The 22626-nt window shown below is 60.5% G+C and overlaps 1 protein-coding gene and 1 non-coding gene across 8 annotated transcripts; both read right to left on the minus strand.

Moving 5' to 3' along the window:
* Nucleotides 1–587: 587 nt before the first annotated feature.
* ELAPOR1 (endosome-lysosome associated apoptosis and autophagy regulator 1) lies at nt 588–21483 on the minus strand. Of its 7 annotated transcripts, none has more exons than XM_054087761.1 (22): nt 17193–18036; nt 12599–12719; nt 11617–11809; nt 10469–10616; nt 10060–10140; nt 9707–9812; nt 9489–9638; nt 8639–8727; nt 8390–8567; nt 7888–8016; nt 7713–7803; nt 7515–7620; nt 7309–7446; nt 6969–7223; nt 6192–6365; nt 5858–6038; nt 4590–4686; nt 4406–4507; nt 4097–4223; nt 1531–1709; nt 1287–1452; nt 588–1169 (listed from the first exon to the last, which is right to left on the minus strand). In XM_054087761.1, the coding sequence occupies exons 1-22, from the start codon at nt 17580–17582 to the stop codon at nt 1101–1103; spliced, it is 3270 nt and encodes a 1089-aa protein (XP_053943736.1). In that variant the 5' UTR covers nt 17583–18036; the 3' UTR covers nt 588–1100. The 7 variants fall into 7 exon arrangements, 6 of the variants coding, with proteins under 6 accessions (XP_053943736.1, XP_053943738.1, XP_053943739.1 ...); XM_054087763.1 differs by lacking the exon at nt 17193–18036 and adding an exon at nt 16575–16729; XM_054087764.1 differs by lacking the exon at nt 17193–18036 and adding an exon at nt 21318–21483 and having other exon boundaries at nt 588–1452.
* On the minus strand, nt 21206–21500 carry LOC128854455 (small Cajal body-specific RNA 2). The gene has a single exon (XR_008453549.1). It is a non-coding gene; the product is annotated as a small Cajal body-specific RNA 2 (non-coding RNA).
* Between the last annotated feature and the right edge of the window lie 1126 nt (nt 21501–22626).

Here is a 22626-nt window from a genome sequence, read left to right on the forward strand (position 1 = left end):
ATGAGTGGGCGGGGCTAAGGAGTGGGCGGGGCTAAGCGGACAGCGGGGCTGTGCAGAGCTCAGATAGGGGCGTGGCTGAGTGGCGTTGGGCGGGGCTAAAGGAGTGGGTGGGCTGAATGAGAATAGGCGGGGCTAATAAAAGCACCGGCTAAGATGGAGTGGGCGGGGCTAAGCAGGTGGGCGGGGTAAGAGGGATGGGCGGCCTTAAGGTGGTGGGCGGGACTACGAGGGATGGGCGGGGCTGAGCAGACAGAGCCTGAGGGGTGTGGATTACCTCAAACGGAGTGGGCGCGGCTAAGAAGATGGGCGGGGTAAGAGGGATGGGCAGCCTTAAGGTGGTGGGCGGGACTAAGAGGGGTGGGCGGGGCTGAGCGGACAGAGACAGGGTGGGGGGTGGGGGGAGTGTGGATTACCTGTCGCTGGATGTGTTTAAAAGACGGGTAGATGAGGTGCTCAGGGACATGGTTTAATGGTTGATGGAAGTGGTTGGACTCTATGATCCTGGAGGTCTTTTCCAACCTGGTGATTCTATGATCTGGTGGTGCTGAGCAACAGCGGCTGAACACGGCCTGGCACACACGGTACAGTGTGGCATCACCTGGCATGGCACGGTGTGTCCTGGCACACACGGTACGGTGTGGCATCACCTGGCATGGCACGGTGTGGCCTGGCACACACGGTACGGTGTGGCATCACCTGGCATGGTACAGTGTGGCCTGGCACACACGGTACGGTGTGGCATCACCTGGCATGGCACGGTGTGTCCTGGCACACACGGTACGGTGTGGCATCACCTGGCATGGTACAGTGTGGCCTGGCACACACGGTACGGTGTGGCATCACCTGGCATGGCACGGTGTGGCCTGGCACACACGTACGGTGTGGCATCACCTGGCATGGTACGGTGTGGCCTGGCACACACGGTACACACAGTGCCTGTCACGGGGACACAGGGACACACGGAGCCGCTGTACAAACCCCACACCTTTATTTGGCATTTTTGGTGTTGGCACTGGGGGAGAACAAAGCAGAGGAACGTACAAAAGCTGTAATGAAGCTCCGGTCCGAAGCGGGTCCCTAAGGCCACGTTGAGGGGGTGGTCACAGCTCCATGGCGCTGCTGCCGGATGATGGCTTCAGTGGGACAGAGTCGAAGCCATCCGGTGTCCTCTGCGGTGAGCCTGGTGTCAGGGTGCCCTCCAACCCTTCCGTCCCCCCTCCAGGGAGGGAAAAGTGAAGCACGGAGCTCCAGCAAACCGCTTCTCTGGGGTGGTGCCCCCTCCTTACCTTATATGTGAAGGATATGATTTTCCCGAAAAGAGATCTCTTGCTGGTGAGGACCAGCTCGTCCTCAGCGTCCTCTCCTTCCATGATGGCACAGCTATCCGGCGCTGGCAGCTCGCTTTCATTGGCTGTCATGCTAATCACCAGCTTGGAATATTTATATTCCAGCCTGGGGACAGAAAGCAGTGGCATCAGCCCCCTCGTGGTGATGGTTGTCCCCCTGCCAAATCCTGGGGGCATCACTCACTTCTGGTTCTTCTTCCAGAAATAGGCGGCGAGGGTGGCGAGCAGGAGCGCAGCGCAGGTGCCGGCAGAGATTCCCACCTTCAGCCAGAAATCTACACTCCTACAAGCTCTCACCTCCTGTGCCGGCAAGCTTTGCCCACCGTGGCACAGCCGGGGCTCCCGCCAGACGTAGGTGGTTTTCTGGGGAGAAGGGGAGAATTGAAATGCCAAGCCTTGGGTAAGACCTGGGCTGAGACTGACTTAGAAGATGAACCCTGGCTCACTTAACTACCATATAATAGGACTAAATATATTTTTTTCTGACACTTTAAGGACTAATACCATAGGATTCAACTCCTTACATGGTAGAGATGGTTTTAGTGATAGCAACTCAATGCTGACCAAATGGCCAGGAGAAATATTTCAAGAAACCCAGCCAGCTGTGTTCCTGCACAAAGAGAAACTGCAGGTCATTTTGCGGTGGCCCAGGTGGCCAAGAAAGCCAACAGCATCTTGGCTTGTATCAGGAAGGATGTGGCCAGCAGGAGCAGGGAAGGGATTCTCCCTCTGTGCTCAGCACTGCTGAGGCCACACCTGGAATCCTGCGTTCGGTTTTGGGCTCCACACTATGAGCAAGACATTGAGGTCCTGGAGCGTGTCCAGAGAGGAGACAAAGCTGGTGAAGGGGCTGGAGAACAAGGGTTACGAGGAACGGCTGAGGGACTGGGGGTTGTTTAGCCTGGAGAAGAAGAGGAGGCTGAGGGAAGACCTTCTCTCTCTCTATAACTACCTAAAAGGAGGTTGTAGAGAGGTGGGTGCTGGGCTCTTCTCCCGAGTGACAGGTGGTAGGATGAGAGGGAATGGCCTCCAGCTGCGCCAGGGGAAGTTTAGATTGGATGTTAGGAAAAATTTCATTACAGAAAGGGTCACTGGGCACTGGCAGAGGCTGCCCAGGGAGGTGGTGGAGTCCCCATCCCTGGAGGGGTTTAAAAGGCAGGTGGATGAGGTGCTTGGAGATATGATTTAGTAGTGGACAGGTATGGTTGGAGTTGATGATCTCAAAGGTCTTTTCCAACCTAGCAATTCTACGCTTCTATGATTGTGACTTGCCAATTAATCATGGATATAAGCCAGATCCCAAGGCTGGTGGTCTTTGGAGGTTTCACCTGTCAGAGGATGCTCTGGGCAGGATTTTTCCCACTTGCAGGAAAACAATTTCCAAATCCCCCACTGTACAGCACAGCACCCTGGTGATTGCGGATCTGGATGATGGCATCGGATTGATTAGGGCAAGTGGTGATATATTTTTCTCTCTTAATCATTATTGTCTTTATCCTGTAGTAATGTTTAGGTGTATTGTCCTGTAGTTTTGTATTATCTCGAATATCGTTACCTTAGAGCGTTTTTGCTTTATGTACACTATTTTATATTTTTTCTTGCTCGTTTCTTGTGGTGTAATCATTTTTCATTTTTTTTTTTAGTATTAACAGTAAAATAAGTTTAGTTCTTTATTCTGGTGTCTAAATTTAATCTGCATCCTCAATCGGTGTAAGCATAAATACTTCACAGCAAGACAGGGATACGGGAGGCTCAGTGGGGTGGGAGGACTCCCAGCCCATCCCTGTGGCGTCCCGCCTGCTGGCAGGGAGAAGTGCCAGGGCCTGATATGACAAAGGTGACCCATGGAGGATGCAGATTTCAACCAATTAGACAATTTTTATATCGCATTTCAATGAATAAACTAATTATTCAGGGCACAAATTCTCCCTGGGTCAGAGGAAGTGAGTGAAGCGGTGAAGTGCCGGGGCCTGAAATGACATGGGTAACCCATGGAGGTGTCGTATTTGGACTAATTAGATGCTTTTTATATCACAGATCATGAATGGATGAATGATTCCTGTTGCATCGCTGTGTGCACTGTTCAGGCTGTCACTTCTTACATTGCTGTGTTCAGTAGAGTTGGGCTGTTCTTAAGAGATAGGGCTGTGAGAAAGCAAACCCAAGCATCAGTGATTGTGCTGGGTTGTTCTTGGTGCAAAAAAGTGGGAGAAAAGAGAGGCAGGGAGTAGCCAGGGGCAGAGACTCCCTGGGTTTGGGGTGATGGAAGTTGTTTGGTCAATGGTTTAAAAGCTCAGCCCCTCACAGCGATGGTTGGAGACCTCACCACTGGGTGGACGTGCTGTGTGGAATTCCTGATTGCCTTTCCAAATCCACGCTGCAAAAAAGAAACCCCTCCCCAACTCAAGTGACTGCAGGTCTGGATGATGCCAAAGCAATTAGCGATGGATCTTTCTTAATTACTATACTTATTCTCTTAAGGTAATGATCAGACACAATGCCTTTACAAGCTGCTGCTGTTAACTTGTTGGCGATCACGACCGATCATCAAAAAAACTGGATTTCACAAAGTATTTGAGAGTTTGGGCTTCTATGATGATTTTTGCTAAGAGCTCCTGAGTAAAACTTGATTTCACAGCGTATTTGAAAATTGGTTGGGCTTTTGCGATGATTTTTGCTAAAAGCTCTTTGATTTCAGAGAGGATTTGAGAGTTTGGGCTTTTGTGCTGATTTTTGCTGCAGGGCCGTACCTGGATGCCACCGAGACAGGCGCCGACGATGGGGCGATAGTGGCTGGCGGAGCAGCGGGGACAAGCCTCACCCGTCACCCAGAGAAAGTGGAAGGTGCAGCCGTCACAGGTGCCCTCGGGGCATTTGCTGGGGGGGACAAAAAGGTGGGGCTCAGGCAGTGCTGGGGGACACAGGGCAGCCAAGGTTTGCACCCCACGTCCCACCAGCTGGTGTGAGCAGATTGGGGGTCACCCTGGTGGGGGGAAAGTGTGAGGATGCCAGTCCCTCCCCAAAGCCACCACGGTCCCCAGCGCTGTCCCCCCCCTCACCTGGGCATGGTGATGGTGCCACGGCCCGGGCGCAGTGGGTCACAGCGCAGGCGGATGGCGGTGGCTCGGCCCCTGCTGCAGGGCTGTGTGGCATCGTTGGACCTAGCGGGGGGACACGAAGGGGTCAGCGCAGGGACAGCGTGGTCCCCAGGTGTGGCCATGGGTCCCTGCTGCCCACTTTCACCTGTAGAAGAAGACAATGTCAGGCAGGTCGGAGTGGCCGGGCGGGAAGTGCTCCGGGGGGGAGGTGATGCCATCCAGCATGGAGTGGGCAGTGACGCCTGCAGAGAGAGCGGGTGGCCCAGTGCCACCGGGATGTCCCAGTGGCACAGAGTGGCACCAGGGTGTCCCAATGTGTCCCAGTGGCACTGGGGTGTCTGAGTGGCACAGGGTAGCACAAGGGTGTCCCAATGTGTCCCAGTGGCACTGGGGTGTCCCAGTGGCACAGAGTGGCACCAGGGTGTCCCAGTGTGTCCCAGTGGCACTGGGGTGTCCCAGTGGCACAGGGTGGCACCAGGGTGTCCCAATGTGTCCCAGTGGCACTGGGGTGTCTGAGTGGCACAGGGTGGCACCAGGGTGTCCCAATGTGTCCCAGTGGCACTGGGGTGTCCCAGTGGCACCGGGTGGCACCAGGGTGTCCCAGTGTGCCCCAGTGGCACTGGGGTGTCCCAGTGGCACAGGGTGGCACCAGGGTGGCACCAGGGTGTCCCAGTGTGTCCCAGTGGCACTGGGGTGTCTGAGTGGCACAGGGTGGCACCAGGGTGTCCCAATGTGTCCCAGTGGCACTGGGGTGTCCCAGTGGCACCGGGTGGCACCAGGGTGTCCCAGTGTGCCCCAGTGGCACTGGGGTGTCCCAGTGGCACAGGGTGGCACCAGGGTGGCACCAGGGTGTCCCAGTGTGTCCCAGTGGCACTGGGGTGTCTGAGTGGCACAGGGTGGCACCAGGGTGTCCCAGTGTGCCCCAGTGGCACTGGGGTGTCCCAGTGGCACAGGGTGGCACCAGGGTGTCCCAGTGTGTCCCAGTGGCACTGGGGTGTCTGAGTGGCACAGGGTGGCACCAGGGTGTCCCAATGTGTCCCAGTGGCACTGGGGTGTCCCAGTGGCACCGGGTGGCACCAGGGTGTCCCAGTGTGTCCCAGTGGCACTGGGGTGTCTGAGTGGCACAGGGTGGCACCAGGGTGTCCCAGTGGCAGTGGAGTGTCTCAGCATATCTGAGACACAGAGTGTCCCAGTGACACAGAGGTGTCCCCGTGTGTCCCAGTGTCTTGGCAAGGGGGTGTCCCAGTGGCAAAAGGTGTCCCACTGTCTCAGGGGCGGCTCAGCAGCACTTAGGGTGGCCCAGTGTCACTGAGTTCCCCGGGAGGGGTCGGTGAGGATGAGAGTCAAACCCCAGAGCTTCACTCTGGGCTGGAGGTAACAGGGGGAGCCAGAGCCTCCCACGTCCCGGCTCACCCACGAGGCGGTCAGCCAGGCTGATGGGCAGCGAGGACATGGCTGTCTTGTAGCCTGTGACGTCGGGGGGCACCAGGATGGACTGGCACACGTAGGACGTCACCACCCGTGCATAGTCCCCCTCGCCGTCAGGCAGACCCCTGTCTGTCACGTTGTCCATGCAGGTGGCCGTCCTTCTGCCCTGGGGGCAAGGAAGAGGAGGGTGAGCTGGGGGGCAATGGCACATCCGTGCATGGGATGGCGTACACGCGTGTGCATGGCTGTGAGTGATGGCTGCGAGTGATGGCACATGTGTGCATGTGATGGCACACGCTTGTGTGATGGCCGCACACACCTGGTTGCCGCAGAGGCTGATGTTGAACTGGTGGAAGTACTTGAGGCCCTTGGCAGTGAAGCTGGGGCCGCTGGTGAAGGCTGTGCTTGTGGCCAGAGCCGAGAAGTTGTAGTGCAGGATGTGGCCCGGCAGCAGCAGCGAGAAACTGCAGTTGTTGTAGCAGAGGGAGCGGAGCTGGGGGATATGAGGTGGCAGTCAGGGACGGCCAGGAGCTGGCGTCACCCTGCTGGTGTCACCACTTGGGGACAGCGGGGGTGGGCTGGCATTGCCTGCCAGGGACAGCCAGGGGGCTGTCACTCATCCGGGATGGTTGGGGAGCTGCTATCACCTCCCTGGGGACAGTTTGGGGGCTAGCATTACCCATCCAGACAGTGTCACCCACCACAATGGCTGAGGTGCTTGTGTCACCATGGGGACAGCTGGGGATTGGCTTCACCCATCAGGATGGGGTCACCCACCCACAATGGCCAGGCGTGCTCGTGTCATCTCCCTGGGGACAGGTTGGTGGCTGGCATCACCCATCCAGACTGTGTCATCCACTTGGGATGGCCAGGGGTGCTGGTGTCACCCACCCAGGCTGTGGGGAGGGGCTGCTGTCACCCTCCTGATCTGGCCAGTGCCATCCATCTGGGACATCTTGGCTGGGAAGCTGGTGTCCCCCTCTGGGTCCCAGAGCGTCACCTATTTGGGATGGCCGGAGGGCACTGGTGTCACCTGAGAGGACATCCCCCGCCACCCTGTGGCCCCCACCCTTGAGGGACACGTAGGGACGGGCACCTGGTTGCTGCGGGTGCCGGGGCCGCAGGGCTGGCAGGCAGGGGTCCTGTCAGAGAGGTGATCCTGCAGGTAGGTGCCGGGCGGGCAGGGCTGGCAGGTGCCTGAGCTGTGGTCCACGATGCTGCCAGGGGCACATGGGGCACAGGACGTGGCTGTCACGGGAGCGCAGCGCCGGCAGAAGGATGCCACCCCTCCCAGCACGTTGGTGACGTTGATAGAGTAGAGCTTGGCCATGTCGCTGCTGTACCACCGGCCCTAGCACCAAGAGCACCCGTCACCACTGCCCACCGCGCCGTCCCAGCACCCAGAGCCCCCCTCCCCAGGCCATCCCATCCCTCACCGCCTCGTGGTAGGGTGTGCGCTGGAAGACCCACGTGAAGCTCATGGTGGCATTTTGGTCCACAATGTAGGTGTAGGACTGCTTCCCCTTGGAACCCGTCCACGTCTCCACTGCCATGTTGGTGCTGGAGTTGATGCCCTGTGGGGACACAGGGATAGTGGGACCCACCCCAAACCTGGTGTCGCCCAACGTGTCCCCCCACTCACCACCATGAAGTAGAGCTCACAGCTGACGCTGCAGATGGTCTCGAAGACAAAGGTGATCCTGGCCACCTCCTTGCTCTCTGTGTCCTCCAGCACTGGGCTTGCGGGACTGGGGACGGCACGGGGATGGGGTGGCAGTGCTGCCCCACGGCACCATCTCCCAGCTCCCTGGGGACACCCCAGTGCCGGTCCCCACCTCACCTGAAGCCCGGGACCACCAGCGTGAGAATCATGAAGTCATTATCGGAGGCTCCTGCTGCTGTGTAGATGTAGTCCCCCGCCACCTCCCAGCCTTTGAGGACACAGGGATGGCTCAGCAGGGTCCCCAGCTGCCCCCATGGGAGAGGACAGCGAGGGGACAGTGTGCGGACATTACCTGCCATCCCCTTGTACTCGAAGTTGATGTCGCTGAGGACGGCGGTCTCCATGTTGGGAGGCAGCACATTCCACCACTTGTACTCCAACCCCAGCACCGGCTCCGTGCCTGCCGGGCAGCTGATGCAGCCTGGGGACAGGAAGGGACAACCCTGCACTGGGGTGGCACTCACCTCCTCCAGCAGCTCCAGAGTCCCATCACCCCTTAAGGACAATAATGGGGATGTCCTGGTCTGAGCCATAGGGACAAGAGGGGACAGGGTAGCACCCACATGCCCCCTGGCAGCTCTGGGTGTCCTGGTCACTCCTTGGGGACAAAGATGTCCTGACAGAAGCCATAGGGGCAGCTTGGCACCCGCCTCCCCCTTGGCAGCTCTGGGTGTCCTGGTCACCCCTCGGGGACAAAGATGTCCTGATGGAAGCCATAGGACAGGAGGGGACAGGGTGGCACCCTTGGCAGCTCCATGACCCCAGTCTCCCCTTGGGGACGGTGACACCCTTACCAGAGCCATTGGAGTAGGAGCCGTAGGGACAGGGCTGGCAGGTGGAGCCGTTGCTCTTGGCGAAGCCGGGGTTGCAAGGGGGACACGGGGTTTTGGCCCCAGGCGGTGGCAGCAGAGCTGCCTCAGGGAGCTCCTCGCTGCAGATCTTGGGCTCGGCCCACTTGAACAGCACCTGGGTCTGCAGGAGCGGGGCTCAGCGTGGGGACACAGGGACAAAGGGACAGCCACCCCCCGGCAGCTTGGCTGTACCTCACCACGGGCATCGCACGCAGAGTGGGTGTAGAAGTAATCCTGGTCGGTGCAGGGCGGCCGTGCATGGCACGATGCTGAGCCAGGCTCTGCGGGCGAGGGGAGACAGTGGCTGAGCCACCAGCGAGGGGACACTGCCACCATCTCCACAGGGTGCACTGCCACCCCATGACGGGACACCGACACCATCCCCAAGGGATGCACTGCCACCCCATGAAGGGACACCGACACCATCCCCAAGGGATGCACTGCCACCCCATGAAGGGACACCGACACCATCCCCAAGGGATGCACTGCCACCCCATGAAGGGACACCGACACCATCCCCAAGGGATGCACTGCCACCCCATGAAGGGACACCGACACCATCCCCAAGGGATGCACTGCCACCCCATGAAGGGACACCGACACCATCCCCAAGGGATGCACTGCCACCCCATGAAGGGACACCGACACCATCCCCAAGGGATGCACTGCCACCCCATGAAGGGACACCGACACCATCCCCAAGGGATGCACTGCCACCCCATGAAGGGACACTGACACCATCCCCAAGGGATGCACTGCCACCCCATGAAGGGACACTGCCACCCCTTGAGGGGACACCACTACTGTCCGCAAGGGGTGCACTGCTACCCCATGAGGGGAAAGTGCTGCTGTCCCCTCACCGGGTGTCCTGCCGCCCTGGCGAGGGGATGTCCATGTCCCCCATCTCCACAGGATGCCAAGGTCTCCCTGTCCCTCGCATCCCCTCTCCCTTCCCCAGGGGCATCCCTGCAGGGGACAAGGGGATGCAGCTGCCACCTCTGGGTGAGGGCACAGGGGAGGGGACGCGGCTGCCACCTCTCACCGGCGTAGGTGGTGGGGTCACAGGGCTGGCAGGCGGTGGCTCCTTTGCTGGAGAAGGTGTTGGCTGGGCAGGGCTGGCAGGCGCTGGCGCCGGCGGCGGGGGCGAAGGTGCCAGGTTTGCAGGGGAAGCATTCGGAGGTGTAGGCAACCCCTGCAGCAGTGGGAGAGGCTCAGGGGGAACCTGGGGGGCAGTGGGACCCCCACCCTGCCCTCTCCTACCTGTGATGCTGATGTTCCTCACCAGCACGGGCTTGTGCACCTTGGACAACACAGAGAAGGCCGTGGTCCGCCAGTAGAGCACATTGTTGCCGTGGCTCAGCTCCATCTGGAAGAGGGGTGGGGGAGCGCTTGGGGGGGCTGGGTGGAAATGGGGTGGGGTGGTGCCACTGCTTGGAGGGGAGGTGGCACCCACTGGTGGGGGGCCGAGGTGCTAAGCCCTGTCTGCATCACCCACCGCCTCCCTCTGTGTCCTCACAGAGCATCTTCTTCCCAGGGTCGGGGAACACAAGGGACCCCAGGGGCTGCGCCAAGGCCCCCCCGACCCCGTGCCACCTCCTGTCCCCTCCACTCACGCTGTGGAACTCCCAGCCTTTCTCTGTCGTCCGCATCCAGCGTGACTCCCCTGCCGTGGGCTGGCACTGGTCGTTCTGCACCTGCAGGGCCTGCGTCAGGATGGGGACCCCACCCATGTCCCCAGGTACTGCAGCCACATCTCCAGGAACCCCATCCATGTCTCCAGGGACCCCCACAATGTCCCCAGAGACCCCACCCATATCCCAGGGACTTCCACAACGTCCCCAAGGACCCCATCCTTGTCCCAGGGACTGCACCCACATCTCCAGGGACTCTCATCATGTCCCCAGGACCCCCACAACATCCCTAGAGATCCCATCCATGTCCCCAGGGACTGCACCCACATCTCCAGGGACCCCCATAACGCCCCCAGAGACCTCCACCCTCCCCAGAGCCCCCATCACCCACAAAGAACTCGAAGACGATGCCGCTGTCAGGGTAGGTGTACTCGAAGGAGACGGTGCCCGACTGCTTGAGGTTGACCGCGTACATGAGGGTGGCCGTGCACTCGTCTGTGTTGGAGGCCACGTAGTCTCCATGCGGCACCCACGTTGACCTGGGGCGAGGGGCACAGACCGGGGCTCCGTTACCGCTCCAAACCCCGAGGCAGCCGGGATGGGGACAGCTGGGATGGTTCCCAGGCATTGGACACAGGTGATGGGGACAGCACAGGAGCCCCGGGGAGCGAGGATGGAGAGGTGGGCACTGGGGACGGCCCAGGGGACATGGCACTGTGTGGTGGCCGGATCCTTATCCCTAGGGACCTTTTCCCTTCACCTCATTCACACTAGCGAGAAGTGGGTGGGCTGCGGGGAGGAGGAGAGGAGCATCCTTCATGTCGGAGCCACGCGGAGATGGGAGCTGAATAATTAAAGAGCTGCTGGAAGTAGGTTACATTTGCAAGTTGCATAAATGCTGTGGTGTGCGGCGGCTGCTGGTGACACCGGCTGGTGGAGGGGGGCTTGGGGGCTCGGGGCTGTCGGTGACACCGGCTGGTGGAGGGGGGCTTGGGGGCTCGGGGCTGTTGGTGACACCGGCTGGTGGAGGGGGGCTTGGGGGCTCAGTGCTGTCGGTGACACCGGCTGGTGGAGGGGGGCTTGGGGGCTCGGTGCTGTCGGTGACACCAGCTGGTGGAGGGGGGCTTGGGGGCTCAGTGCTGTCGGTGACACCGGCTGGTGGAAGGGGACTTGGGGGCTCGGTGCTGTTGGTGACACCAAGGGCTGGTGTGGGTGGCCCACAGAGCTGGGATCCTGCCACTACAGGTGGGGGGGACTTTGCCAGCGTGTACCCCTGCTGTGGCTGGGGTATACCCCATGGCATCACCTCCCAGGGAAGGGTGAAGGAGGGAGTGTGGCAGATGGGGTGTCAGGGAATTGGGGTGTTGTCACTGCACAGAAGCGTCACAGCACTCATCCCACTGGCAGCTGTGCCATGCCCTGTGCCCAGCTGCACTGTGCCGAGACGGCCGAGTCCCTGAGTGTCCTCCCAGGGAGGAGCAGCCAGTCTCCAGCCCCCTATTAATGAGGGGAAACCATGCCGCTTGCAGCACAACTCACCCGGTGCAGTTCTCCACCACGCTGCCAAAGCCATCGTCAACCTCTGGGTTGGTGGCAACGTTGGCGAAGCCATGGGGCACCTCATCCCACTCGTCGAAGCGGACGCCGGTGCCCAGCGAGTAGGTGCCCTCAGCGCAGGGCTGGCACGCCTGTGTCTTCATGTCCAGGAACTCGCCAGCCTTGCAGGAGAAAGCTGTCGTGCAATAAGGGGGGGTGGGGTGTCAGTGTGGTCACCTCTGCTCCCCCAGGGCTGCTTTGGCCTCATCATCCTCAGCTCTGCTCTTCAGAGCGCTCTCCACTAGCAGAGGTGTCCGGTTGGCTCTGGAACCCCCACAGAATCATAGAATCACTTGGTTGAAAAAGACTTTTGAGATCATCGGCTCTAACCATCCCTGTCCACTTCTAAACCACCCCTGAGCACCTCATCCACCTGTCTTCTAAACCCCTCCAGGGATGGGGACTCCACCACCTCCAGGACAGCCTCTGCCAGTGCCTGAGAACCCTTTTGGTGAAGACGTTTCCTGATGTCCGACCTGAACCTGCCCATCCTGAGTACCCCTCTGCCCCATGGCAGCCAGTCACCCCCCCTCTGCCGTGTTTACGATTTTTGGTGATGCTGCCGCACTTCCCTGCCCAACCGCCAGCTCTTTAGGAATCGTTGAGCACCAGGCAGGATGTGATCCTCCGTGCAAGCGCTGCAGAGCCCTGGCACCCCCAAGGCTGGGGGTGGGGAGGGTGGGATTTCCATCCCCCTCATCCCATCGCAGCCTCCAGCGAGGAGCCGCCAGCGCTGTGCTCATCGCTGCTGAGCAGACAGGTCCCGTCGCTGCCTTTGAAGACATCGCACTGCGACGCAGTTGATGAAAAGCCACGCTTCATCTTGTCACTCTTCTCCCTCCCCTCTTGCCCTCATTTTCCTGCTCTTCCCACAGCCCAGAACCCCCCATTCTTCCCCCACCCATCACCCCCCCCTTCCCCTTACAGCACTCGGTGCCCCTGATGGGGTCCGGGAGGCCGGTGCAGAGTCCTGGCGTGTGTGGCACTGCCACCCTCCACCGTGAGCCCGTGCTGTCGCACTCCGTGTATTCATAGTGGTACTCAGACTGGAAGAGAGAACATACAGGGAGAGCTGCAGCCCCCGGACCCCACCACGGGCTGTGCCCCCCTCCCCAGAACATGCCCAGCTGCCTCTTGCCTGGATGGGTTTGGTTTGAGCTGTGGTGATGTCCTACGGTGCCCAGGCTCGGGCAGCTCAGCCCACCACCAGCCAGGGTGCAGGAGGGGATGCTCAGGGTGTGGGGGTGCTTGGCACAGGGGATGCTCTGGGCAGGGGGAGGTCCTGGGGGTAACGGGGTGCCATGGTGGAGTCACTGGGGTAGGAGGATGCCTAGGCTGGGGGGAAGCTTGGACTATGGGGATGCTCGGAGCATGGGAGGGTGCTGGGAGCAAGGGGATGCTGCGGTGGGGGGTGCGGGGGCTGAGGAGATGCTCAAGGCGAGAGGGGGTGCTTGGACCAGGGGGTGCTAGAGTTGGAGGGGTGCTCAGGGCAGGGAGGTGCTCAGGACCAGGGTGTGCTTGGGGTGGAGCGGTGCTGGAGCCATGGCTGTGCTCAGGGTGGTGGGGTGCTCGGGCTCTAGGGTCCCAGGGGATGCTGGGCTGAGAAGATGCTGAGGCCAGGGGATGCTGAGGGTGTGGTTTCAGGTGAGATGACTCCCCCCCCCCAGCAACATCCCACTGGGATGCCAAAGCCTATGGGGAGCTGTGGGGTCCCCCAGGACACGTGTAGGTGCCCAGGATCCTCCCTGACCACTCCATGGGACGAGAGGGCCGTGGTGCAGCAAAGGTGAGCGGCATTGCCACTCCACTCCATTGCCGGGGTGAGGGGCTGAAACCCTGGCACCCCTCGCGTGCCAGTGAGCAGATGGCACCGGCACAGCACCCCATGGCCACACACGTTGCTTATTAAACACAGATGGGCACAATCCGGATGTGCTATCCTGCTGGGGAGCATGAACCCACCGGCTGGATATTGGAGTGCGGAGCAGCCAGGAGGAAAGGCAGGGAGATTGGGGCACCGTGACCCCCCCAGTGCCGCCAGCTGCCGCCGAGCCAGCGTTGGCTCAAGGCCGGCAAGGAGGCGACGCGGGTGGCAGGTGGAGCGTGGCGGCACAGTTAATCTCCAGGGTGAAGGCCGGGCTTGGCTGCTCTGCTGAGGTTGGGTTTGGACGGGCGAGGGAGCGATGCCACCGCCCGCCCCCAGTGCAGCATCCCTGGGGGTGCAGAGCCGGGCGCTGCTCCCGATAGACACCGGAGCGTGGCACGGTGGTGAGAAAACAATGCTTTGATGTTTCCCGTCAGCTGGAAATGTGGCCATGAGGGAAAAAGAGGGACAAGGAGGAGGAGAGGCGCTGCCTGCAGCCCCTTCTGCCCGTGTACTGCAGTGCCGCCCCCTCCCCAGCCCTGGAACAGGGACACAGAGCGGGGTGCCCATCACCCCAGCCAGGATGGGGGCACCCGTGGTGTCACCCTGGCTCCAAACATCACTCTTGAGGGATTCCCTGGGGAAAAGGATGCTTTTCCCCCCTCTTCTCAAACTTTCTGCTCCCCCCAGCTCGGCTGTAACGAGTGATATTAATTACTCCCCTTCATCAAGGCTGCGAATCATTAATAAATCAATGGGATTCAGCCCTGGGGTGGCTCGGCGGCAGGAGGGGTGAGGACCCCACATCGGCATCAGCCCCTGGTTCTGGCCAGGGCAGGGAGAAGTTCTTTAGCCACGGTGGCGAGGGGACAGGGCCCCCCTAAAAGCCACCCTTCCCAGGGCCAGGCGCCAGCCAGTTGTTCCCAGCTCTGCGCCATGGAGGATGCAAAAGGAAAATGTATCATGGCACAAAACAATTACTGGCCCAGATGAAAAGTGGCCGCAGGGCTGGGGGGGGGGGGAAGCAGGAGAGGACCTTGGGGAGAAAAATTTGGAAGCTGGAACCACTGATCCCAAGGCAGCGGAGTCCTGGAGAGCAACAGAGCCCCCCAGACACTTTGTCCCCACCGGGGTACTCTGTGCCAGGCTGGGATTGGCATGTGGCGAGGGGGATGTGTGCATGTCCCTGTTGCCACCACTCCCTCACAGCAGCGCTTCCACCCCTTTGGGAACATCCCAACATCTCCAGAAAGGGACATGAAGACCACTTTGGGGATACAGTCATAACGACCCCCAGGATGATCCTTGGGGATACAGCCATGGAAACCCCCAGGATGATCCTTGGGGATGCAGCCATGGCGATACAGGGACCACTGTCGGGACAGAGCCCTGGGTTCCCCCAGGATGGTCCTTAAGGATGCAGCCACAGAGACCCCCAGGATGATCCTTGGGGATGCAGCCATGGGTCACAGGGACCACTTTGGGGACACAGTCATGGAGACCTCCAGGATGATCCTTGGGGACACAGCCATGGGGATATAGGGACCACTGTGGGGACACAGCCATGGATTCCCCCAGGATGATCCTTGGGCATGCAGCCATGGGTCACAGGGACCACTTTGGGGACACAGCCATGGAGACCTCTAGGATGATCCTTGGGGACACAGCCATGGGGATATAGGGACCACTTTGGGGACACAGTCATGGAGACCTCCAGGATGAGCCTTGGGCATGCAGCCATGGGTCACAGGGACCACTTTGGGGACACAGCCATGGACACCTCCAGGATGATCCTTGGGGACACAGCCATGGGGATATAGAGACCACTGTCGGGACAGAGCCATGGGTTTCCCCAGGATGGTCCTTGAGGATGCAGCCATGGGGATACAGGGACCACTTTGGGGACACAGCCATGGAGACTTCCAGGATGATCCTTGGGGATACTGCCATGGGGATATAGGGACCACTGTCGGTACAGAGCCATGGAGACCCCCAGGATGATCCTTGGGGATGCAGCCATGGGAATACAGGGACCACTCGGGGACACAGCCATGGATTCCCCCAGGATGATCCTTGGGGACACAGCCATGGGGATATAGGGACCACTGTCAGGACAGAGCCATGGAGACCCCCAGGATGATCCTTGGGGATGCAGCCATGGAGACCCCCAGGATGATCCCTGGGGATGCAGCCATGGGAATATAGGGACCACTTTGGGGACACAGCCATGGATTCCTCCAGGATGATCCTTGGGGATGCAGCCATGGGGATACAGGGACCACTGTGGGGACACAGTCATGAGGACTGCCAGGATGATCCTTGGGGATGCAGCCATGGGGATACAGGGACCACTGTGGGGACAAAGTCATGGATTCCCCCAGGATGATCCTTGAGGATGCAGCCATGGAGACCCCTAGGATGATCCTTGGGGAAGCAGCCATGGAGACCCCTAGGATGATCCCGGGGGACACAGCCATGGGGATACAGGGACCACTTTGGGGACACAGCCATGGATTCCCCCAGGATGATCCTTGGGGATGCAGCCACTGGGACACAGGGACCACTTTGGGGACACAGCCATGGAGATCTCCAGGATGATCCTTGGGGACACAGCCATGGGGATATAGGGACCACTGTCAGGACAGAGCCATGGAGACCCCCAGGATGATCCTTGGGGATGCAGCCATGGGGATACAGGGACCACTGTCGGGACACAGTCATGGGGACCCCCAGGATGATCCCTGGGGACACAGCCATGGGTCACAGGGACCACTTTGGGGACACAGTCCTGGGGACCCCCAGGACGACCCGTGGTCAGGGACAGGGGTGTCCACGGGAGCCCCCTCAGCAAAACCCCCCGCACCCCCCCACCCTTATCTCTCCCATCCCCCCGTCCCTACCGGGGACCCCCCGCAGCCCCCGCTGCAACGCGCGGGGCACCGGCTGGTCCCGGGGCTCCCCGTCCCGCAGGCACCAGCCTCGCCGCCGCGTTCGATGCCGCGCGGGTTCCCGGTTCCCGTCTCCCCGGTGCCGGTACCTCCTTGCAGACGTGCAGGCGCTGCCCGGTGAGGGCGGGGGGCCGGGCGGCCGCCAGGCTGAGCGCCAGAAGCAGCCGCCGAACCGCGGTGCCGGTACCGACCATGGCGCAGCGAATGGAGCCGTTACCGGTACCGGCACCGCCCCGCGACCGCCCAGCGACCGCCCCGCCCCGCGCACCTGCGGCCCCGGCACCGCCCCCGGGAGCGGGGGAGCCGCACCGGGAACCGGGGAACCGCACCGGGAACTGCGGGAACATCGGGAACGGAGCACCGCACCGGGAATGGGGGAACCGCACCGGGAACTGCGGAAACACTGGGAATGGGGCACCGCACCGGGAACCGGGGAACCGCACCGGGAATTGTGGGAACACCGGGAATGGGGCACCGCACCGGGAACTGGAGTACCACACCAGGCACTGCGGGAACCCCGGGAACGGGGCATCTCACCGGGAATGGGGGAACTGCACTGGGAGCGGGGGAACACTGGGAATGGGGCACCGCACCGGGAATGGGGGAACCGCACCGGGAACAGCGGGAACACTGGGAATGGGGCATCACACCGGGAATGCGGGAACCGCACCGGGAAGAGTGGGAACCCCAGGAACGGGGCATCTCACCAGGAATGCGGGAACCGCACCGGGAAGAGCAGGAACAGGGCACCGCACCGGGAACAGCAGGAACAGTGGGAATGGGGCATCGCACCGGGAATGGGGGAACCGCACTGGGAACAGGAGCATCGGCAATGGGAACAGCAGGAACGGGAGCATCAGCAATGGGAATAGTGGGAACCACACTGGGAATGGGGGAACCGCACAGGGAAAAGCGGGAACGCCAAGAACAACAGGAACAGCGGGAACGGGGGCATCAGGACTGGGAACAGTGGGAACTGCACTGGGAACACCGGGAACAGGAGCCACGGGAACGGGAGCATCGGCACCGGGAACCACAGGAACCCCGGGAATGGGACCGTCAGCATCGGGAACTGCACCAGGAACAGCGGGAACCATGGGAACAACAGGAACCACAGAAACAGGAGCATCGCAATGGGAACAATGGGATCCGCACCGGGAACACGAGCATCAGCAATGGGAACAGCAGGAACCCTGGGAATGGGAGCATCAACAATGGGAACTGCACTGGAAACAGGAGCATCGGCATTGGGAACAACGGGAACCATGTGAATGGGAGCATCGGCAATGCGAACCACAGGAATGGGAGCATAGGCATTGGGAACAATGGGAACCCCAGGAAGGGGAGCATCAGCAATGAGAACCACACTGGGAACGGGAGCATTGGCAACAGGAACCACGGGAACAGAGCATCAGCAATGGGAACAACCAGAACCACACAAGGAACAGGAGCATCGGCAATGGGAACCATGGGAATGGGAGTATAGGCATTGGGAACAATGGGAACCCCAGGAAGGGGAGCATCAGCAATGAGAACCACACCAGGAATGGGAGCATTGGCAACAGGAACCGCGGGAATGGAGCATCAGCAATGGGAACAACCGGAACCACACAAGGAACAGGAGCATCGGCAATGGGAACCATGGGAACAGGAGTATTGGCATTGGGAACAACGGGAACCACACCAGGAACAACAGAAGCCACAGGAAAGGGAGTATTGGCAATGGGAAACATGGGAACCACAGGAATGGAAGCATCGGCATTGGGAACAATGGGAACCGCACCGGGAACGGAAGCATCAGCAATGGGAACCACGGGAATGGGAGCATTAGCAATGGGAGCAAGGGGAACCCAGGAAATGGAAGCATCACAACAGGAACAATGGGAACTGCACCGGGAACCATGGGAACCCCAAGAATGGGAGCATCAGCAATGGGAACAATGGGAACCCCAGGAACGGGAACCCTGGGAACAGGAGCATCAGCAATGGAACCACACCAGGAATGGGAACAATGGGAAGAGGAGCCTGGCAATGGGAACCCTGGGAATGGCACCGGGAATGGGAACAACACGAAAGGGAACCCTGCGAATGGGAACCTCACAGTGGCCCTGGGAATATGATCCCAGGAACGGGAACTCTGGGAATGGGAACACCGGGAATGGCATCAGGAACAGCACTGGAAATGCGAAACCTGGCTCCCACACTGGGACTGGCATCGGCAAAGTAAACCTTGGGAAAGACACTGGGAACGGCATCAGGAATGTGAACCCTGGGACCAAGCTGGGACTGTGATCCTGGGAAGGGCACCAGAAATGTTATCCCAGGCAGAGCACCAGGAACGTTATTCTGGCAACAGAACAGGGAATGGCATCAGGCATCATCCCTGGGAATCACATCAGGAACATTATCCCAAGAATGGCACCGGGCATCACCCCAGGAACCACACAGGGAATGTTATCCTGGGAACAGCATTGAAACATAACTCTCAGGAGTGGCACCTGGAATGTTATCCCAGGAATGGCAATGAGAACGTCACCCCCAGGAATGTTATCGTGAAATGGCACTGGGAGTGTAACCCCTGGGAACAGTGCTGAGCAACATCCCTGGGAATAGCACTGGGAATGCTATCCTGGGAACCTCACGAGGAACATAACCCCCATGTACGGCACCAGGAATGTTATCCTGAAAAGGGGGTCATCCCAGGGAATAGCACCAGGAACATTATTCTGGGAATGGCACAAGGAACATCACCCTTGGGAACCGCAGCAGGAACATTATCCCAGGTGTCTACAGAAACTGCACGGGGAATGTTATCCCAGGAATGCCACCAGGCATCATCCCTGAGTACAGCACCAGGTGTCACCCCAAGACCCACACCAGGAATGCCATGCCAGCAATGGCATTGGGAATGGAACCCGTGGAAACAGCAGCAGGAACATCTCAGGATCTGCACTGGGAATTTTATCCTGAGAATGGCATTCAGTATCACCCAGGGAATCATAGAATCATGGAATGGTTTGTGTAGGAAAGGACCTCAAATCCCATCCAGTTCCACCCCCTGCCATGGGCAGGGACACCTCCCACTGGATCAGGGGCTCCAAGTCCCATCCAACCTGGCCTTGAACCCCTCCAGGGATGGGGCAGCCACCACTGCTCTGGGCAGCCTGGGCCAGGGCCACTCCACCCTCATCATAAAGAACTGCTTCCTAAGATCTCATCTAAATCTCCCCCTTTCCAATTTAAAGCCATTCCCCTTCATCCTATCACTCCGGGCTCTTGTAAAAAGTCCCTCTCCAGCTTTCCTGGAGCCCCTTTCAATACTGGAAGCTGCTCAAAGGTCTCCCCGCAGCCTTCTCGAGGCTGAACAACCCCCAACTCTCTCAGCCTGTCCTCGTACAGGAGGTGCTCCAGCCCTGGGATCATCTCTGTGGCCTCCTCTGGACCCATTCCAACAGTTCCATCTCCTTCTTATGTCCAGAACTGGACACAGGACCCCAGGAGGGATCCCATGGGAGTGGAGCAGAGGGGCAGAATCCTGTCCCTCACCTGCTGTTTGGACACAGCCCAGGATGGCAGTAAAAATGTTGACCTGGGAATGTAACCCCCAGGGACAGCACTGGGAATGTTATCCCAAAAGCAGCACTGGGAAACACACTGGGAATATAACCAACAGGAATAGCACTAGGAATGTTATCCTAGGAACGCCATTGGGAATGGAGACCCCTGGAATGGTACCAGGAACGCTATCCTGGTAATGGCAACGGGAATGTTATCCTGGGAACATAACCCCTGGGAACGGCCCTGGGAATTGTCCCAGTTTAGCCTTGTCCTGGCCAGGTCAGCAGCTGAACTGGGCTGCTGCATCCCAATTCCCTACGGCTGCATGTCGGGGGTGGGGGAAGGTGTCATGGGGACACGAGGGAGATGGAAGCTATAGGGACAGAGAGGATATAGGGGCAGGTGGGAGATGGAGACAGGACACCATGGGGGACATGGGGACACAAGTCTGTCCGTGGTGGCACCTGGATGCTGGTGTGTACTGTGGGGATGGGGGACACAGGGACATCTGTGGTGGCACAGGGATACTAGCAGGTATCACAGGGATATGGACATGGCTATGGGGTGGGGACACACATGGGTGGTAATAGAACTCGACTGGGGACACCTCAGCAGCCAGAGACCTTGCTGAGCCAGCGTCTCTCCCCGCATCATCCCCTCCAACAGTGGCCAATCCTGTCCAGAGAGTGGTGGCCAATTCTCCCAGTGATGCCAGGACCACAGCTGTCCCCTGACCACCTCATGACCACAAGCTGCCAATAAAGCCTGGAGAACACAGGCGGCACCCATGCCTTCTGCAAATCTTATGTGCATGGCACAGGGCAGGCACAGCAGCTCCCACTGGTGGCACAGGGCAAGCAGGGCTCTGTGCTGCTCCCACCACTGGCACAGAGGGTGCAGGTCAATTCCCACGCATGGCACAGGGCAGGCAGAGGCCTGTGAGGATCCCACACGTGGGCACAGGGCGGGCAGAGCCCTGTGAGGATCCCACGCGTGGGCACAGGGCGGGCAGAGCTCTGTGAGGATCCCACGCGTGGCACAGGGCGGGCAGAGCCATGTGAGGATCCCACGCGCGGCACAGGGCGGGCAGAGCCCTGTGAGGATCCCACGCGTGGCACAGGGCGGGCAGCGTCCCGTGCGGGCCCCGTGCGGTGTATTGGCGGCGGGTCAGAATCGCAGGGCGCTCAGCGGCCGCGGCCTCGCCTATCTGATCGACTCATCCCGCCCGCCGCCGCCGCACAGCGCCAGGGGCTTCGCGGGGCCACTCTTCTCACCTCGGCCCGGCGCGGGGCCCGGCCGATCAAATAAGATCAACGTGTAGGGGGGGGACCGGCCGCGCACACATTCACTCACTCGCGCACACATTCGCTCCCTCGCTCGCTCACACGCGCCCCCGGGCCTCGCGCCCCGCACACACCAACACGCACGACCCTATCGCCTCGCGCGGCCTCCGACTCCCCAGCTGCCCCAGCTCCGCGCGCGCATTTTATAGCGCGGCCGCGCGGGGCACGCCGGGAAGAGTCGCCCTGCCCCGCCCCCAGCGCCCCCCGGCGGCCGGAGGAGCGCCCTACCCGCTCCGCGCCCAGCGCCGCCCCCAGCCCACAGAAGGGGTGTCAGCCCCACGGCAGCCTCTAATCAACTGGTTATCAGTTCCACAGCAGCCCCCAGCCCCACAGCAGCCCCCAATCCACATATGTCCGCCCCACAGCAGCCCCGAGCCCTATGTGTGTCAGTCCCACAGCAGCTCTTGGCCCCACAGAACACCCCAATCCACATGTGTCAGCCCCACAGCAGCCCCAAGCCCCACGGCTATCAGCCCCACAGCAGTCCCCAGTCCACATGTGTCAGCCCCACAGCAGCCCCAAGCCCCACGGCTATCAGCCCCACAGCAGCCCTCAGCCCCACAGCAGTCCCCAGTCCACATGTGTCAGCCCCACAGCAGCCCCATGGGTATCAGACCCACAGCAGCCCCCAGCCCCACAGAAGACCCCAATCCACATGTGTCAACCCCACAGCAGCCCCAAGCCCCATGGGTATCAGCCTCACAGCAGCCTCCAGCCCCACAGCAGTCCCCAGTCCACATGCATCAGCCCCATAGCAGTCCTAAGCCCCATGGGTGTCAGCCCCACAGCAGCCCGCAATGCACACGTGTCAGCCCCATGGCAGCCTCATGCCCCAACGGTGTCAGCCCCACAGCAGCACCCAACCAACTGGTATCAGCCCCACAGCAGCTCCCAGCCCCACAGCAGTCCCCCAAGGCACAGGTGTCAGCCCCATAGCAGCCTCAAGGCCCATGGGTGTCAGTCCCACAGCATCTCTTGGCCCCACAGCAGTCCCCCAATACACAGTGTGATCCCCACAGCAGCCCCCAGCCCCACAGCACTCCTCCAAGGCACAGGTGTCAGCCCCATAGCAGCCTCAAGGCCCACGGGTGTCAGCCCCACAGTAGCCCCAACTCATGGGCATCAACTCCACAGTAACCCCTAACCCAGGGCAGCTCTTGGCCCCACAGCAGCTCCTCATCCCACAGTAGCCCCTTGCCTCACAGCCCCTGGCCCCGCAGACCCCCTGCACCCAGGATGG

The sequence above is a fragment of the Cuculus canorus genome, chromosome 24 (genome assembly GCF_017976375.1).
Source record: "Cuculus canorus isolate bCucCan1 chromosome 24, bCucCan1.pri, whole genome shotgun sequence".
Classification (NCBI taxonomy): Eukaryota; Metazoa; Chordata; class Aves; order Cuculiformes; family Cuculidae; genus Cuculus; species Cuculus canorus.

Excerpts from the sequence above, each read along its gene's own strand:
- ELAPOR1 (XM_054087760.1), bottom strand. The coding sequence starts at position 17,582 with ATGGTTCCCGCTGTTCCTGGTGCAGTTCCCGATGCTGACGGTCCCATT. Across the intron at positions 10,617-11,616 it reads GTGGTGGAGAACTGCACCGG|GTCAACGTGGGTGCCGCATG; the intron begins GTGAGTTGTGCT and ends CCCTCGCCCCAG. Across the intron at positions 8,728-9,488 it reads TGACCCCACCACCTACGCCG|AGCCTGGCTCAGCATCGTGC; the intron begins GTGAGAGGTGGC and ends CCTCGCCCGCAG.